Below are 17,908 nucleotides of genomic sequence, written 5' to 3' on the forward strand. Positions count from 1 at the left end.
GACTCAGGCACATATCTACCAGCACACATAGTACACACGTATACAGAGGCCCACAAACACATACCAAGGAGAAGAAACTCACAGGGCTTCTTGCTGGGGGAGAGAGGGGGACAGAACCAGGTAGTTCAGAATTGGTTGCCAATTTTTACTCCTAAGGTCTGTCCTTTGCTTCAGGACAGACCCTCTTCCTTTTGATGCTCGGTAGCCCCACCCCAGCAGCTAACAATGCTGGGGCAGATCTGCCCCTGCCTGTCCCCAGGGAGGACCCCAGCACTGTACTCCCCTTAGCCATGAATTTCCCCTCTGCCCTGTGTTTTCTTCCAGTCCCACTCCCATGCCCATCTCTCGGCTTGGTGAGCGTGGGGGCTCTGTGAGTTGGAACCTGTGTAGAGTTCAGGCTGGCAGCTCAGAAATCAGAATTTTTCTGGGAGAGAGTGGAGGTCTGTGACCCAGGTGTTGGCACCCAAAGTGACTGCCCAACTTCCTGTCATCTTGTTAAAGAAAAGATAGCCAGGATTCCCTAGGAAATAAGCTGTGGAAACTCCAGACAAGGATCTGTGGCCAGCTCAGGGTCTGAGGGCCGGTGAAGGTGGGTGCAGGCAGGCTGAAAGGACACCAGCACAGCCCTCAGGGTGGGGCTTGTCACTAGTGTCTGGTCTCCCTACTTTTCCCATGTGGCCTGGGCTTCATGGTATATTCTCTAGGCCTGGGCCTGGAAAACAGGTCTTTTCTGTTTGCTGGACATGCTAGAAAGCTTTGGTCAGTTTGGTCCCTGGGAGAGAAAACTCTCTTCCTGTGACAGCCCCATGGAGGCCAAGAGTGGGGTAGGTGGGGTGACTGGGAGCACTCCTTCATGCCACCCTAGCGAAGGGACTAGTGTGAGTGGCAGTGCATTTTTGGAATGGGGGCAGGGGTGTTTTTTGTGGCCATTTGAGTGGTTCTGATTGGTTGTACTTATTCTTTAAATTTTAATCCAAATTTTTTGCAAAATTACTTCCCAGTCAGATCTTGACCGTCAGCCTGAGATGCCACAAACTGAAGTGAATTCTCTGCTTTGCTGATCACAAATGCCAAACTGATTGCCCTTTCTCAGTGTCTATCTTTTGCTGTCTTTTGCTTCTGTTTGATTTGGTCTGCGTATCTTTTAATGTGTCTGTTTTTGTTTTGTTTGTTTTATTTTTATTTTTCAGTTAACGCACGCACAGATTTACATGTCAAGAGTGGATTTTAGACTTTCATGTGTTAAGTTGCTTGAGTTACACCTTGTGACCCTTCTCCCATAACATGGTGTGAGGACGGACTGGGAGCTGGTACAGACTCCAGTGTTTACAGCCTTGCTTCCCCCCACCCGATCCTGGCTGAAGGCTGCCCCAGGACTGGGGGGCCACCCCTCTCTATGCAAACACGTAAAAGCCATGAATGCTGGAATCCAAAACTGACAAGGTTTATTTTTTTCAGAGCCAGTGGCTGGTCTTCCATTTACAGTGTCACTATTCCCTGACGGAGCAGTTATGTGCCGCTCTAGCGAAGGCCCCAGCCGGGATGCTAGGCCTAATTGTTCAGCGTGGAGATGGCAACTCACGTGGTGCCCTAGGTGCAGCTGCGTGGTCTGGTATACATGCTGCAAAATTCACCCAGTTTCCCTCATTTTAATTTTTCTAACCTAGACCTTAATTTTAGTAACTTTAAAACACTTCTAAATATTTATTTTGGCACCAGCCTCAAGACAAATAATATCCTCTCCCATTATTTGCATAAGTAACACAGATTCCCTGATTTTTAAAAACTAAAAAATACCGCGAAACCTTTTTTATGTATAAAGTATGCTTATCATACACAGGGAGAGGTGGGTAATAAACTTCCTGTAATGACAGTGTTTGGCATTTCTTTATGGATGGAAGTGGAACATGAACGAGACCATGTCCAACGTTTTTACTGTGAATGTAAATGGAACAGCAGCCCAAAGCCATTGTCTGTGCCCCAGAGGTGCTACCTGTAAACAGGGACCAACTCCATGTGTGTATTAAGTGTTTGACTCCAATTAAGACTCCAGGGCGAATCCCACATATTCCAAATGCAAAGAGTGCTTTTTCAGTGGGAAAAAGGTTGTTACCTCAAAGTCGTTGCTTCTTTCCTGGCGGGGTCACAGGGTGAAGAGATGAAGGTGTCTGATGTATATAGGCAATCAGGGGAAAATGAGCAGCAAAGGAGCTTGCCCCTCAGCTGCACTCCAAAGGGGAACATTTTAAGGAAGTACTAGCGTACTAGCAGCTTTGATTCTTCTGTGCTCCTGTAGGTTTACAAGCCACCGAGAATGTCAATGTTGAGAGTATGGCCTGGTAAAATGGGGGATGGAAAATGACTAGATGAAAGGAAGGGTAGCTTGAATGTTAAAGCGCCATGCTGGGCACTGGAGCTACCCAGAGGAATGCACATCGCTCCCCTCGAGGAGCTCACAGTCTAGCATACTCCCTGGCTGGAAGCCTCAGGAAGCCGTGCTAATTTATTATGGAATTGGTAGTTTGCTTTTCATGCCCCTGTCTTCCTTCGCATGACCATTTCCCCCTTTCTGCCTGACCTGCATTATTGATCTCCAGGACCAAGTCCTGGCCTCCTCCTGTGTCCCTGAGATGATGTTCTGCTCAGGGAGAGGTGGAGGGGTGAGCTGTGTGTGTCCACTGAGGCACAGCCAGGAAGCAGCAGCTTTTACCTGTGAGATGCTCCATGCTCCAGCAGCAGAGCAGGTTCTAGTGACATTTCTCCAAGTGTTTATGCCATGACCAGGAATGGATCTAAATTTTGTGGGGCTGGAAGCTTGAATTATTTAGAAAGACTTAAGAAAACAATATTAATATAAAATTAGGTACAGAGCCTTAGAAGGGGCCCTGAAGATTAAGCTTCATTAGCTTCACAGTAAGTCCGCATCTGGTTGTGACTAAAAATCGATGCTTCATTGAGGTTATCTAAAAAGGTAAACTGGCACATCCAGGGCAAGTGTGGGCTGCCAGTGGCTCATTTCTAGGGCAGTTTTATGTCTGAAAGTGTATTCATTTGGGTCAGAACTTGACCTTTAAGATAGCCTCTCTCAGCTAATGTATTTCTAAAGATGAGGCCTGGTGACCCAGCAGGTTCATTGGTTACATAAGTAATGAGAATTCCTGGTTCATGGGCCAACCTGGGACTCTGGAGTGGGCAGATTTGGCCATTCATACATTGTGGCATGCAGATTGCACCCCGGGTATACCCAAAGGCCATACTCGTGGCTGACTGCCTGCCTGCCTGTGGGTCTAAGCCTTCCTGGTATCTTTAGGGACACTTGATAGACTTGCATTTTCTGAAGTCTGAGCTGCTTCCACAGGTCCCACTAGCAAGCCTCACCACACCTCTTCCCCTGCTGTTTGTGTCTGAAATTTTGTCATCTTTAGCTGAGACCAAATTAAACCTTGGTGCATAGGGTGAGCTTAAAACTTGGCACTGTTTAACAACCTAGCCCTCATAGAATGTGACCGTATCTACAATGTCTCATTTACCCCTCCTTTTCTCATTGTCATTTGTTGGCATTATTAGGGCTGTCTTACAGGATCATGTTGGCATTTACTATCATGTCTTTCATAAATCATGTTGGTTTGGGGTAAAAGAATCACCATATAATTTGTTGTCCAAACTGGGACTATTGAGCAAGGGGATGCTGTTGATTACACCAGGTCAACAGGCATACAACAGAACTGTCCCAGGCCAATGGGGATATATGGTCTTTTTAGTTGTGGGTACCTGATCTAGGTGGTTTGTAATTGTGCATACTGACTGCATATGCTTGTGTATGTCTAAATGTGGGCTCCCTGTTAAGTGGGGTTCATGGATAAGAGGCCCAAGGGAATTGTGGCTTTGCTAGACTGTTACGTTAACCTGCTTTTCTAAAATTGCTTCACGTGTTAATTCATTTACTCCTGCATTCATTGACTGTTTTTGTTCTTTTCCATTCACTTTGTACTCATTTTTTTCATTAAATTTTGCATTTATTTTGAGTTTCTGTGGTGTCTTTTTTGGGCAGTAGCTCTTCTGATTTAACAAGTTTCCTGAGCCCATTAATCTGCTATAATTGTGGTAAAATACAGCTTGTCTGTTCTGTGAATTTTGTGGAGGTTGATCTACTTCTGTAGGAATTGTTTGAATAGGAAACCCTGCTACTGGCATCTGTGAAAGGCTCTTGGATAAGTGGAGGTTGGAGGAAAGAGTCATAGGAAAGTCACACTTAGGAAGGTAAAGGTGCAGCCTGTGGTTCACAAATCTTTATTGGGTCCCATTCTGTTGGGTGCAGGACATGAGAGAAGAAGCACCTGCCCTCTAGGAGCATTCCTCCTTAGCAAAAAGGCTTGCCAGGGGACTGCTAACACTCGAGTGCCAGGACCACTCAGAACCACATTCCATGCATTAACTCCTCTAATCCTCATCCTAATCCTATGATTAGGGACCATTATTCTCCCCATTTTATAGCTGAAGCACAGAGGTTTAAGTAATTACCCAAGGTCACATGGCAAGTTACTGGAGAAGTTGAGATTTGAATGCTGGCAGTCTGTACCCTTAATTTTTGGGCTACAGCTGCTCCTTGGCATCTCAATGGGATGATGAAAAAGTGGGAGAAGTGTGGCCAGTGTTAAAGTACACAGCCGGATGGTGTAGGCTGATGGACCTGAGACAGTTTTATAGAGGTTGAAAGCCCTAGGGGACAGGCAAAAGTTTGGTTGAGGAAGAGCAGACTGGTGGTTGAAAGAAGTGGTAAAAAGTAAATGGGTTTGCTAAGGAGCTTTCTCCATTGAGTGCTAGGTAGACTCTCGGAAGACCAAAATGAGAAAATGGGGATCCCTGCAGGGAGAGTGGTGTGCACACATCCCTAATGAAGGTATAGCTCAGCTCCACCTGTGGGAAGGCAGGTAGCAGGGAGGCAAAGTATTCACCAAGCTTTGAAGGACAGAAACTCCAGGCAGCCAGCATGGAGGAGGGCCTCCTAGGCGGTAGAAACATTATCAAATTACTTGGCTCATTCATTTCAGGGAAGTATTGTTTGGACAAGTTTAAGACAGGTTCTTGATGCTCCCCCTGCCCTGTTCCTACCTACCTTTATTTGTGCCATAGCATCTGCCTCTGAGCTTTTTCCATCGCCGTTTTCTTCAACCTCACTTTTTCACCAGTCCCTTCTACAGGTGCAGTCAAAAGGAAGATGGATTGTATCTATATTTATCCCCGAGAAATGTTTCCCAATCTCTGGGTTGAGGTGGGACAGGAGTTCCTAATATCAGAAAAGAATATTAAAGGGAAGTAAGATGGGACCTGGGGCCACAAGACAAACCTGAAAAGCACACACAACCTTTTAAAATCTGCAAGTGTGATTTCGGGAATAAAAAGTTAGCTTCCCTATAGAAGAGTTCTATCATTTACAGAAGAGCAGAGCAGAGGTTGTCTCTTACCCTCACAGATCCCAGAACTCACAGATCTACCCTTTGCTTTCTCCAAGAGGTTGAGTTGGATCAGCTCTGGGAATGTAGCTTACATCTAGAGCCACCTGGTTAAGCAGCCCAGATGTCTTCCAGTATTCCCCAAAGCCCAGGACACCCAAGTTGGTATGGGCCCTTGGGATGTTCTCCTGCCTCATGCACTGTCACACTGGAAGGAAGGAGGCAGAGAGCACTCATGGCTACCACTGGAAGCCGTGGCTGTGAGCAGCATGGCCTCAGCATCTCCATCTGTAAAATGGGTGATAGACTAGAGGAGAGTTCTTGATATGACCTAGGAAGTAGTGTTCCAAATGTATCTTACTCTCACAAGCCTAAATGCATGGTAGCTCATATATGCAAAATAAGATTCTTACAGGATTGGATGCAATTAAAGTTTATTTTTAACAAAAGCTCCAACAAGCAAAAGTGTGTCAAGAAAAAAATAGAGATGTATACTGACTCTATAATACAGACAATTATAGGACATCTGGCCCTTGACCACTTTGCACCTAGTAAATCATTCCCTCCCACCCCATGGCTTAGCACATTTACAAAAAAAAAAAAAAAAAAAAAAAGTTCACAGTGGAAGATTTCACAAACCACCTCTGAATGTGTGGCTCAGTCATTCATGTCCCCAACACAACTTACACAGCCCCAGCTGGCATCTTCGTCAGCTGCACTCCCCTGCTTAGAGAATGGCTCTGTGGTAGCACAGCTTGAGAGAGGCAGCTGGCTCCTCCTCACAGCCATGCTAGTCACTTCCTCCTCCTGGCAGCACTGTGGTTGGAGCCGGCTCAGCCTCAGAACCTGCTCATCCCAACAGAAAGCGCTCAGAGCTATGCCTCCCATCACAGGTGTTAGCCTATAATACCCATTCATTAGCGCAAAATCCCTCTAGTTAAACTAATAACTTAAACCACTTTGCTTAAGAGTAACAAAGGAAAGATATGCTTAAAGCTTTCTCAAGTTGCATTACACAAAGCATACTTTATAATCCAGTCCTTGTAAAGGGAAGACGTAAGTCATGGCCATGTCCGGATAAATGTGTCTGCAGAGACTGTCCCATGTAAGGAGTGGCAGGCAGGGTAGTTGGGACTGGAAGCACTGCATATGTGTTTGGGATAGGCCTGGGAAGTTGGAAGGATCTGGCCAGCTCTGGCAGTTAGAGCAGCAAGAACTGGTCAGTCAGAACCAAGCCAGCTTTCAGAACTGAGCCAGGCCTGCCTCTTGGTCTCACATTCTAGCGCTCTCTGAAGCCAATGCCAACCCTTGCCGGAGAAGGAAGGAAAAACAAGCTGCCATTTGAACATTCATTCATACTCCCTGGCTTCAGCCCAGAGGAGAAAAAGGGAAGACAGGGTCATGGTCTCTCAGACCACCCTGACCTCCACTGACCCCAGCCTGCCTTTCCCTCCCTCCTTTTTTTTTTTTCCCTAAGGACTCAGTTGGGAACTTTTTCAGTTTCTTTTCCAGGGCCACCTTCCCTTCTTTTTACAGGATTCATAACAAGCCAAAGAACTCACAGTAGTCCAAGCAGGGAGGTTTCACATTATGCTCTGAAGGTCCTGGGGTGGAGGCAGAGGGGTTGGCTGGCAAGTGGCACAAAGCTGTCTGTGCAGGTGGGTGACTGAAAACTTCTCAGCTGCTGCACCACAAGTTCTTTGCAGCAGCTGTACTGCATATTACCAACCTGTGTTAGAATAGAGTGGCCATCTTGAAGCAGAACCATCGTACATTCTAGGAAATTGGCCATTGAGTGCCAAAATGTTAGCATGAAGCAAGTTCAGGAAGGTCCAACCACCTAACTAAGGACCACTAACCCTACCATCTCAGGGACATCCATCTCCAACCTCAGTAAAATTGTCACTAATCTATGCATTCCATCCTAACCTATCTGTTCTGAGGGATTCTGACACACTCCTCTCCCCATGCCTCCCCCCACTAGAGCTTGTCTCATGGTACCCCAGAATCTGGTACTATACTCATACAAAGTTGAAGTATGAAGGAGTTTAGAATTTATGCTCCCCAGTATTAAGCTCAGGGTTGCTTCCTCTTAAGCTACACATCCCCTTAACTCCCCTCACAGTCTTCTTGGCTACAAGGGCTGCCATTGAGATACAGTTTCTCTCACTCTCAGAGACCACCTTCATTGGTCCAGGGAAGGGAACACATGTTCCATCTCAAGTGCGTAGAGCATGGCCAAGTGTAGAAAGTCTAGCCTTTGGATAGACTCTTTCCAGGGTTATGGCCAGTACATTTTCCAGAGGCTACAAAGGCAAAGGGTACCCCTTTGGGTTCAGAGTGCATCAGCTAAAGGGGCAAAACACAGAGCCTGGTTTGGGGCAAAGCTGATGTCTACCTGTGCTTTCTTTAGCAGATCAGATATAGGAGCACACCAGTCGGGCATGAGCCTCTCCAACTCTAAGGTGATGATGACCAAGGCCAGTGTGGAGCCCTTGAACTGCAGCAGCTGGTGGCCCGCCATACAGTGCTGCAGCTGCCTGGTCAGGGATGCGACGTGGAGGGAAGGATTCCTCTGAGGCAGCAGCTCCAACACATGGGGCCAGCTCAGGACCACCAGGGCATGAAACTGGAGACCATGGTTTTTAATGTTAGAACAGAAAACCCCATACGTTTCATATACCAATGACCCAAAGTGCAAACAATTTAAATTTCCATCAGGGAACATCAAATGTTGCCCAACCCTTTTCATTCCTATCCATGGGCCCATAAGGGGCTTGAGGCTTAATGCCCATTCTGTGGCCAAGCTGAGCTTTGACTCCAGAGAGAGAAAAAAAGTCTGCTTTCTGACATGGCCATTATGAGTGGATAGTACCTAGATGACAATGTTTCCATTCTGAAAAATAGAAACATACTATTCAAGATGAAGAAAGCAGAAAAGTTACTTGTATCTGCTTATGGTAAGAAGAAACTCTGCAACTTGGCAACAGTGGCCAGTTTTCATAAAGCAACAGCACTTAGTAATTTAATTTTCATGCTTCATAACAAACCAAAATCCCATGACATTTCCACATTGCATAATTTGCCTTACTAACAGAATCATATCCTTAAGGATGACCATCATTCCCCCAACTAAAACAAATACAAACTAATGTATGATATTTTTTTAAGTGCCAGATCAATATGGTCTAAAGCCTCAACAAGGATTGTGTGTAGGTGAATAAAGACAGCTAAGTGAATGTGTGTAAAGTGTAGCAAGAGCAGACAGATATTTATGTATTCATAGAATGGAAAGTTAAATATTTTTGCAGTGTGTATTTAAACGAGAAACTCACCATAATAGTGCCGTCTAAAAATCTTTGTAAAGTTAATTTAATGTCCTTTAAAAGTGGGAGTCTGGTGGAACTGTGTTGGATTTAAGATACCTTTTTACTCTTCCGTATGTCACGAGCCTCTTGGGTCACCTCATTGTGGTGCATGTGCAAGGACGTGTGCACGCCTGTGCTTTGCCGTCCTATGTTGTAAACAGCTGTTCCAAAGGCACAAACGAGTTTAGGGTAGACTCTTTAAACACCTCCTACTCACTACAGTCAAGAAGTCCAGCGGCGTCCCGATATAGAGGTCCCAGTGCAATGTGTCCAGAATAGCCAGCTCCATCCTCAGCAGCTCATTCGGGGAATAGTCAGAGCCATAGTGCTTTATAAAGTCTTGTGGCATTACCTGTAAAAAGGAAATAAAGAGGCCAAAGCCCTACATTGTGTCATAGTAGCTTTGTTTTCTTATCCATGGGGACTGGGCATTCATGACCTTGGTGGAGTTGTCTTCCTGTGGTCCACCACAGAAAATGCTTCTGAAAGAAATACTAAACCAGAGCTTAGCTATCTGTCAAATCCTCAGGTAGTTATGAGTGAACATTACATGGTCCCCCTCTGAAACCAGGTCTTGATCTGCCAACTGCATGCTAGCTCATACGCAAGGGTGCTTTGGAGGCGAGGGCAGTGCCATCTCCCCTATTCAGCTGCAAGAACTCACCCCAAGCTTTCCAGGAGCCATTGGTTCTGCCCATCTCTATTCCTGATCCCTACCATGGGTACTGAGTATAGAGAGAAAACTATGCTTTTGATCTTCCTAGTCTTCACCAGACAAACACATTGACAAAACCTCCTATGGGTTTTTCAGCATCATAATCTTTAAACACATTTCCTCCAACCTTGATTGAAGGTGGTTCAGTTCTGGAAAAACCATGGTTTTCCTCACAGAGGGACTAATAAGACTTGTCTATGAGTAAACATTCAAGTACCAAGTACATTGAAGGCTTGGTCCTACATTTTTAGATGACAGAAGTATTACTGTAACCTCCAGAAAAAGGGTCACTTGATTTTTAGTTGGAGGAAAGCAACTTTGGGACCAATTCTATTCTAATAAACAGGAGTTTAAAACATTTTTACTGAAGATTTGGAACTGGACACACAACTTCTTCCCTGCCTCCTCAGACCCAGAGATCAGCTAAAGGTGACCCTGTGGCAATGGCAGTGATTTCACCATCCCCAAAATGGGAGAAGTTGGAGGGAGGTAGGAATGTTTGGGAAGGGTATTAGGAGGTGATCTCCTCCTCAACAGATGTCACAGTGAAATTCAGCCATCCAGGCATGCCTGAAGCACTCAAGGGGCCTTGTACTTTACCCCCCAGCACATGCCTCTCCTGTCCGTCTCAGAGAGGGGTCCCAGAGTTTCCAAAGACCAGCTTCATTGACACAGCCAAGTCCTCAAGCCTCAAGCAGCTTTCTTAGACATAATTGCTTGGCGGCTGATGTTGTCACATGGTTTGAGAGGCCTTGCTCAACAGCGGATGCCTCTGTTTAGCCCTCAACCAGTGAAGCCAGATGTATCTGGCAAGAGTTCAGGTCTCTAGGTTTCATGGGCCAGGACAGTTCAGTTGTTCTAATTGTCCATTTGTGGGGTCTCAGAGTCTGACAAGCTGATAGAAGGGACAGCAGAGATGATGGCAAGTTAGTGACCACCATAGCTAAGGGCACAGATCTGTCAGGAAACTGGAATGCTCCAATGTTATACCACTATACCTCAAACGCAGCCCAGTGTGGACTTCCAAGGGTGCATACCTCATTTTCTTCATTAAGTTTTGCAGCAAGCCTCAAGGAAACAATTGCGGCACAATGCAGGTATTTATCTTTTACCTGCAATATGGAACAAACACATTTGAGCAAAATACGAATGCCAGAAACAAACTGAAAAGCATCTGTTTCTTTTCTTTTTTCTTTTTTTTGAGTTGGAGTCTCACTCTTACCCAGGCTGGAGTGCAGTGGTGTAGCTGGGGCTACGTGGCCTGGCTAATTTTTGTATTTTTAGTAGAGACAGGGTTTCACCATGTTGGCCAGGCTGGTCTCGAACTCCTAATCTCAAATAATCCACCCGCCTTGACCTCCCAAAGTGCTGAGATTACAGGCATGAGCCACTGTGCCCAGCTGTTTGTTTTAATGAGCTTTTTCCCCATTTTTAAAAGGCTCCATTTATCCACCAAGATAGAATGTGTCATTTTTAGATCTGACCAGTGAAGATGCTCCTGATTTCAGAACTGCAGATGACTGGGCAGTATTCCTTCATTTCGGGACTGGAGGTGGGAAATACGGCACCCAGTCTCCCTAGCCTCAAGCTGCCCTGGACAAGTCAAGACAAGCACATCCTACCTTATCACATAGAAAGTCCTTTCCCAGCTAGGTCCTCTGACACTCCCCAAGTCCAACCCTGATGACCACATGACCCTGAGACAGCCAGTGTAGGATGTGGAGAGTTCCCAATCCCGGCTCTACCCCTCGGAGCAAGTTATACCTTGGTTTGTACATCTGGAACTCCTCGCCTCTCAAGCAGGAACGGAGGGCAAAAGTTAGTTCCTTCTCTCACCATCTGCCACCTTCCCTCAGAGGCCTCCCTACCTTCACCGAAATCAGAAGGCGGCTGAAGATGGTGAGGGCCAGGTTAAAAGTGGACTGGGAGAAGTACAAGTTGTTCTGAAGCTGCAGAAGCCACTGCACGACTTCCTCAAAGGCGTTGCAGATTTCATCCTGCTAGGAAGAAGGGTAGTGGGGCGAGGAAGATCGCTGGCAGCCACTCCTGGTCTCCCAGTAGCAGGAGCTTCCTGCTTAAGCTGGGGGGCGGGAAGGAGTAGTGAGAAGTCCCTTCCCCTACAGGCCCGCTGGGAGTAAGGGTCCCCTTGGCGCAGCAGCTCACCCATCACCCCCACATCGCGCGCCCGCTTTTTGCTCTAGGCCGAGTTCGTCTACTCAAACAGGCCCTCTTCCGAAGCCCCTGCTAGCAAGACGCCCTCCCAGAGAGAAGCCGGTGGATCCAGCCTCTTGCCTCTTGTGAGAGGCCACACCTGGGGAAGGGCTCGGCTTCCAGGTGCAGAGCACCGGAGCGAGGGTGCAGGTGGAGCCCATCCGCCTTCCGTGTGCGCGAGGCGGGTCCTGCGGCAGGGAGGGGTACCTGGGGTTTGCAGCCCTGCCACTGGCGCGCCTCGCGGTCCTGGGCCAGATGCAAGTAGCGGAGCAGCTGGCACTCGTCCAGGATGCCTTCCAGGTTGCGCGGTTTGAGGGACTGTGGATCGGGCTGCGGAGCCTGCGCTGGGGCGTCGGCGAGGACCGGGTCTGAGGTTCGCCCAGCCGGCGCCGTTCTGCGCCCGGGCCCCAGGGGCACGGTCGCGGACGGCGCGAAAAGAGAGGCAGCTCCTGGCTGGCGGGTCCCAGGGCACCTGCTCTGGGTGCTCGGGGGCAGAGGGGCCTCCCCAGGAGACGGCGGGAGAGGAAAGTCCAGGGCTGCTTCCTCCAGACCCGCCCTGGGACGCCTGCCTGGGCTCTGGACCTCGCTGACCTCCGAGCTCGACGGCTGCGGCGGGAGCCGCCCACCGTAGGCCATGGCGTGAACAGGATGCTAGGTCCAAGACGCCGCTTAACCCGGTATTTTATAACCCAGCGCCCGGAACACTGCAGCTGGGGGAGCCGCCGGGGTAGGCGGGGGGGCAGGCTCGGCGGGCCCCACCCCCAGCGCTCGCGGTGGAGCTGCCCCTGGAGTACCGGGCCGCACCTCCTGGGCACTCGCTCCGCGGGTAGGCGGTACGCACAGGCGGGTGACGGATCCCTGGCCTTACCTCCATATCGGCTGCTGCCTACAGAACACCTCTTCCCCCTGCCGGCCGCGCTTCCTGCGCAGAGCCCCCAGCCAGGGGTGGGGCGGCTGGGGACTACGCCTGCCTTGGGCCAGAACTCCGGGCCACAGACCCTGGGTCTTAGTTCACAGTACACACTTAGGGACACAAGACCAGGTAAACGAGCAGCGAGAGCGCCCTCCTCAGACAGGCTTGAAATGGAATTCCAGACGCCCTGTGTGACCTATCCTGACCTCTCAGAGCCTCGGCTACCTCTTCTCCAAAAAAAGTGTTACTACCTCTCTCACAACGTGATTCCTTCATTCATATATGTATTGCATATGTTTATGTATCTATACATACATGTATAGCTATAAACCTATGTTACATAAGGAAAAACCTACAAATCTCACACACACACACACACACATTTTAGGGGTGGTTCTTGCTATTTCCCAGGCTGGAGTGCAGTGGCTATTCTCAGTTGTGGTCACAGCACACTACAACCTCAGACTCCTGGACTCAAGCTACCCTTGACCTCAGCCTCCCAAGTAGCTGAGACTTACAGGTGCACACCACTCTGCCTGGCTCCTAAGTTGTATTTAGTTTTAAAAATTAATTACATGAAATGTATATTAAAAATATATGGAAATACCAAAAGGACAAGAAAGAGAGGAACAGAGAAAATATTTGAAACAATAATGACTGAGAGTGAATATTTCCAAATTAATGCCAAATGCCAAACCACAGCTCTAGGAAGCTCTGAGAACATTAAGCAAGATAAATGCCGAGAACTACACCTAGACATTCCTATTTAACCTAAAGAAAATCAAAAGAAACTGTCAACAGAGTATGCAGACAACCTACAGAAAGGAAGAAAAATAGCAAACTCCATATGCGTCAAAGGTCTTAATATCCAGAATCTGTAAGGAACTTAATTAAGCAAAAAAAAACAAATGACCTCATCAAAAAACAGGCAAAAAGATATGAACAGAATTCTCAAAGGAATACATAAATGCAATCAACAAACATGAAAAAATGCTCCACATCACTAATCATCAGAGTAATGCATCTCACACCAATCAGAATGGCTACTATTAAAAAGTCAAAAAACAACAGGTGCTGGTGAGGCTACAGAGAAAAGGGAATGCTTATACACAGCTGGTGGGAATGTAAATTACTTCAGTCACTGTGGAAAGCAGTTTGGAGATTTCGCCAACTACCTAAAACAGTACTGTTTGACCTAGCAGTCCCTTTACTGGCTACATACCCAAAAGGAAAATAAATTGTTCTACCATAAAGAACATACATTTGCATGTTCATCACAGTCCTAGTCACAGTAGCAAAGACATGAAGTGGACCATGGTGGACTGGATAAAGAAAATGTGGTACATATACAACATGGAATACTATGTAGTCATTAAAAAGAATGAAATCATGTCCTTTGCAGCAAACCCAAGCAAATTAACACAGGAACAGAAAATCATATACTGCATGTTTTTACAAGTGGGAGCTAAGCACTGGGTACACATAAATCTAAAGATGGCAACAGTAGACACTGGAGGCTACTGGAGTGGGGAGGGAGGAGGCAAGGGTTGAATAGCTATGGGGTACTGTGCTCAGTACCTGGGTGATGGGATCATTCATACCTCAAATCTCAGCATCACACAATATACCTGAATCTAAAAAGTTGAAGAAAACCGGCAGAAAATCAAGATTTAAAAAAATCTCAAAAGAACAAAGCTGGCCTGTAATCTCAGCACTTTGGGAGGCTGAGGCAGGAGGATCACTTGAGGTCAGGAGTTCAAGACCAGCCTGGCCAACATGGTGAAACCCTATTTCTACTAAAAATACAAAATTAGCCAGGCTTGGTGGTGCACACCTGTAGTCTCAGCTGCTCAGGAGGCTGAGGAACAAGAATTGCTTGAACCCAAGAGGTGGAGGTTGTGGTGAACTGAGATCACGCCACTGCACTCCAGCCTGGGTGACGGAGGGAGACTGCATCTCAAAAAAAAAAAAAAAAAGCTGGGAGCAGGAAGGGGTGGGGTGAGGTGGGAATAAGATAAAGTGGAATAATAAGGATAAGAATCACCTTGAACTTGTCTTTGGAAATCATCAAGCAAGGAGAGAGTGTGTGAAATAGTTAAAGTTTTGAGAGAAAAACTCCCACCAACCTAGAATTCTGCATTCAATGAAATTATCCTTCAGAATTGAAAGAGAAATATTTCACAGACAAACAAAATTGTAAGAATTTCTCACCAGTAGACCTGTTTTGCAAGAAATGTTAAAAGAAATTTTTCACAGGGAAGGAAAATGATATAGGTCATAAATTTCGAGCTACATAAAGAAAGAACAAGGTGGGTGCAGTGGCTCATGCCTGTAATCCCAGCACTTTGGGAGGCTGAGGCAGGCAGATCACCTGAGGTTGGGAATTCAAGACCAGCCTGGCCAGCATGGTGAAACCCTGTCTCTACTAAGAATACAAAAATTAGCCAGGCATGGTGGCGCGTGCCTGTAATCCTAGCTACTCAGGAAGCTGAGGCAGGAGAATCGCTTGAACTGGGAAGGTGGAGGTTGCAGTGATCCGAGATTGTGCTACTGCACTCCAGCCTGGGTGACAGCACAAGACTCCATCTCAGAAAAAAAAAAAAAAAAAAAAAAATAAGGAATAAGTGAAAGTAAAATAAAACTTTTTTTTCTTATTCCTAATTGATCTAGTAACCATTTATTCAAAATAATAATGTATTTGACGATTGTAGGTTATGGATAAGTTAAATGAATGACAACAATGATACAAGGCATGAGAGGGAAGAACTAGGAATACTTTGTTTTAAGGTAACTGCACTACCTGGAAAGCAGTACAATGGTACTTGAAAGTGGACTTGAATTAGTTATAAATGTATATTGCAAACTCTAAGGCAATCAGCAAAAAAAGTTTTTAAAAAAATATAATTCAAGTGTACTAAGAAAGGAGAGAAAATGGAATTACATAAGATGCTAATAACACCAGATAGTAGCTTGAATCCACAGGAAAAAAGGAAGAGAACCATAAATAGTCAATAAGAAGATTAATATTACAAACTCTATAAATATAAACTTGGCTCTGTTTTCTTCTCTCAGCTTCTTTAGAAGTTTTAAAATACTTAAAATCTTGTAACATAAAATTATAACAAAGTATTGTTGGGTTTATAAGATATATAAGTGTAATCTGTATAACAATAATAGCACAAAAAAAGGAGGAGGGAATAGAGCTATATGAAAGTTACATTGATATATGTCACTGGAATTAAATTATTATAAATCTGAAGTATTATAGATTCTGGTAAGATGTGTATTGGAAGCTCCAGAGCTACCACTAAGAAAATAACTTTTTTTTTTGAGATCAAGTCTCACTCTGTTGCCTAGGTTGGAGTGCAATGGTGCGATCTTGGCTCACTGTAATCTCCACCTCCCAGGTTCAAGCGATTTTCCTGCCGCAGTCTCCTGAGTAGCTGGGATTACAGTCATATGTTGCTGTGTCTGGCTAAGTTTTGTATTATTCATAGAGAAGGGATTTCCCCATGTTGGCCAGGCTGGTTTTGAACTCCTGACCTCAAGTGATCCACCCCCACCACCTCGGCCTCCCAAAGTGCTGGGATGACAGGCGTGAGCCATTGGGCCCGCCAATAAAATATCTTTAAAAAATAGTAACCAATAATTAAAGAAATTCAAATGTTAAACTAGAAAAGATTAACTTAATGAAAAACCCGTGAAGGAGGAACAAAAGAATAAAAAAGACAATATGACGTATTAAAAAAACAAAAAGGCTGGGAGTGGTGGCTCTTGCCTGCAATCCCAGCACTTTGGGGGAGCTGAGGAGGGAGCATTGCTTGAGCCCAGGAATTTGAGACCAGCCTGGGAAACATAAAGAGACCCTGTCTCTACAAAAAAAGAAAAAAAAATTGCAGGGCAAGGTGGCACAGCTCTGTGGTCCCAGGTATTTAGGAGACTGAGGCAGGAGGATGGCTTGAGCCCAGGCAGTTGAGGCTGCAGTGAGACCCCTCCATCACACTGTATACAAAACAGGGCTGGGTGTGGTGGCTCACACCTGTAATCCCAACATTTTGGGAGGTCAAGGCAGGTGGATCACCTGATGTCAGGAGTTCGAGACAAGCCTGACCTACATGGAGAAAGCCCATCTCTACTAAAAATACAAAATTAGCCGGGCATGGTGGTGCTTGTTTGTAATCCCAGCTACTCAGGAGGCTGAGGCAGGAGAATCACTTGAACCCAGGAGGTGGAGGTTGCTCCATTGCACTACAACCTGGGCAACAAGAGTGAAACTCCGTCTCAAAAAACATCAAAATAGATCATAGACCTGAATGTAACAGCAAAAATTATGAAACTCTTAGAAGAGTAAATCTTCATGATCTTGGGTTAGGAAATATGGGTTACATATGCACCAAAAACATAGTGAAAAAAGAAAAAATATGTAAATTGAACTTGATCAAAATTTAAAACTCTGGGCTTCAAAGGATGATAGCAATAAAATAAAAAGAAAACCCTCAGAATGGGGGAAAATATTTGCATGTCATATACTTGAAAAGGGCTTTGCATTCTGAATATATAAAAAAACTCTTATAACTTAATAATGAAAAGACAAATAAAATGCTAAAGGGTTTGAATGGACAGTTCTCCAAAGAAGTTATCCAAATTGCAAAAACATATGAAAAAAATGCTCAACATCATTATGATCAGGGAAGTGAAAATAAATAAAAACTCCAGCAAGATACTACTTACACAAAAGTGAGTGTTAGCAAGGATGTAGAGAAACTATAAACCTTACATGATACTGGTGGGAATTTAAAATGGTGCACTACTGTGGAAAAAACTTGGCATTTCCTTGAAATGCTAAACATTAGCATTACCAAATGATACAGCAATTCTACTTCTAGATATATAACCAAGAGAAATGAAAACATAGGTCGATACGAAAACTTGTAGCAGCATTATTCATGATAGGCAAAGAGTAGAAACAATCCAGATATCCACCAATGACAGAGAGGTAAAAAACACGTTATAGCCATTATAGCCATACAATGGAATATTATTCAGCCATAAAAAGCAACAAATTGTTGATATATGCTACAATAGGGATAAAGCTTTAAAACATTATTGAGAGTGAAAGAAGTTACTCACAAAAGGCTGCATATTGTGTAATTTCATTTGTATGAAAAGTCCAGAATAGGCAAATCCATAGAGATAGAAAGTAGACTGATGGCTGTCTAGGGCTGGAATGTTGGGAGCAGGGTAGGAG

At 45.5% G+C, this 17,908-nt stretch overlaps 2 protein-coding genes across 35 annotated transcripts in view; one reads left to right on the forward strand and one right to left on the reverse strand.

The window, feature by feature from the left end:
• Positions 1-9,206, forward strand: part of SEPTIN8 (septin 8) — a 26,804-nt gene extending 17,598 nt beyond the window's left edge. For 10 of the 33 annotated variants that reach the window (XM_078364856.1, XM_078364858.1, XM_035290859.3 and 7 more), the window contains one exon: positions 7,867-9,206. In XM_078364856.1, the coding sequence (XP_078220982.1) occupies positions 7,867-8,032 (166 nt within the window). In that variant the 3' untranslated portion in view covers positions 8,033-9,206. Of the gene's footprint in view, positions 1-1,190; positions 4,026-7,866 lie in introns of those variants that run through there. The other 23 variants (XM_078364859.1, XM_078364849.1, XM_078364850.1 and 20 more) reach the window with 3 other exon arrangements.
• CCNI2 (cyclin I family member 2) lies at positions 9,006-12,746 on the reverse strand. 2 transcript variants are annotated; one of them, XM_035290877.3, is made up of 4 exons: positions 11,955-12,746; positions 11,405-11,533; positions 10,574-10,648; positions 9,006-9,173 (listed from the first exon to the last, which is right to left on the reverse strand). In XM_035290877.3, the coding sequence occupies exons 1-4, from the start codon at positions 12,381-12,383 to the stop codon at positions 9,006-9,008; spliced, it is 801 nt and encodes a 266-aa protein (XP_035146768.1). In that variant the 5' UTR covers positions 12,384-12,746. The 2 variants fall into 2 exon arrangements, with proteins under 2 accessions (XP_035146768.1, XP_035146767.1); XM_035290876.3 differs by having other exon boundaries at positions 11,405-11,536.
• Between the last annotated feature and the right edge of the window lie 5,162 nt (positions 12,747-17,908).

This window comes from Callithrix jacchus, chromosome 2, assembly GCF_049354715.1.
Source record: "Callithrix jacchus isolate 240 chromosome 2, calJac240_pri, whole genome shotgun sequence".
Lineage (NCBI taxonomy): Eukaryota > Metazoa > Chordata > Mammalia > Primates > Cebidae > Callithrix > Callithrix jacchus.

Coding starts and splice junctions, on each gene's coding strand:
- CCNI2 (XM_035290876.3), bottom strand. CDS start 12,383: ATGGCCTACGGTGGGCGGCTCCCGCCGCAGCCGTCGAGCTCGGAGGTC. Junction 10,649..11,404: donor GCCTTCTGATTTCGGTGAAG/GTAGGGAGGCCT, acceptor TCCATATTGCAG/GTAAAAGATAAATACCTGCA. Junction 9,174..10,573: donor AACTTAATGAAGAAAATGAG/GTATGCACCCTT, acceptor TCCTTTTTACAG/GTAATGCCACAAGACTTTAT.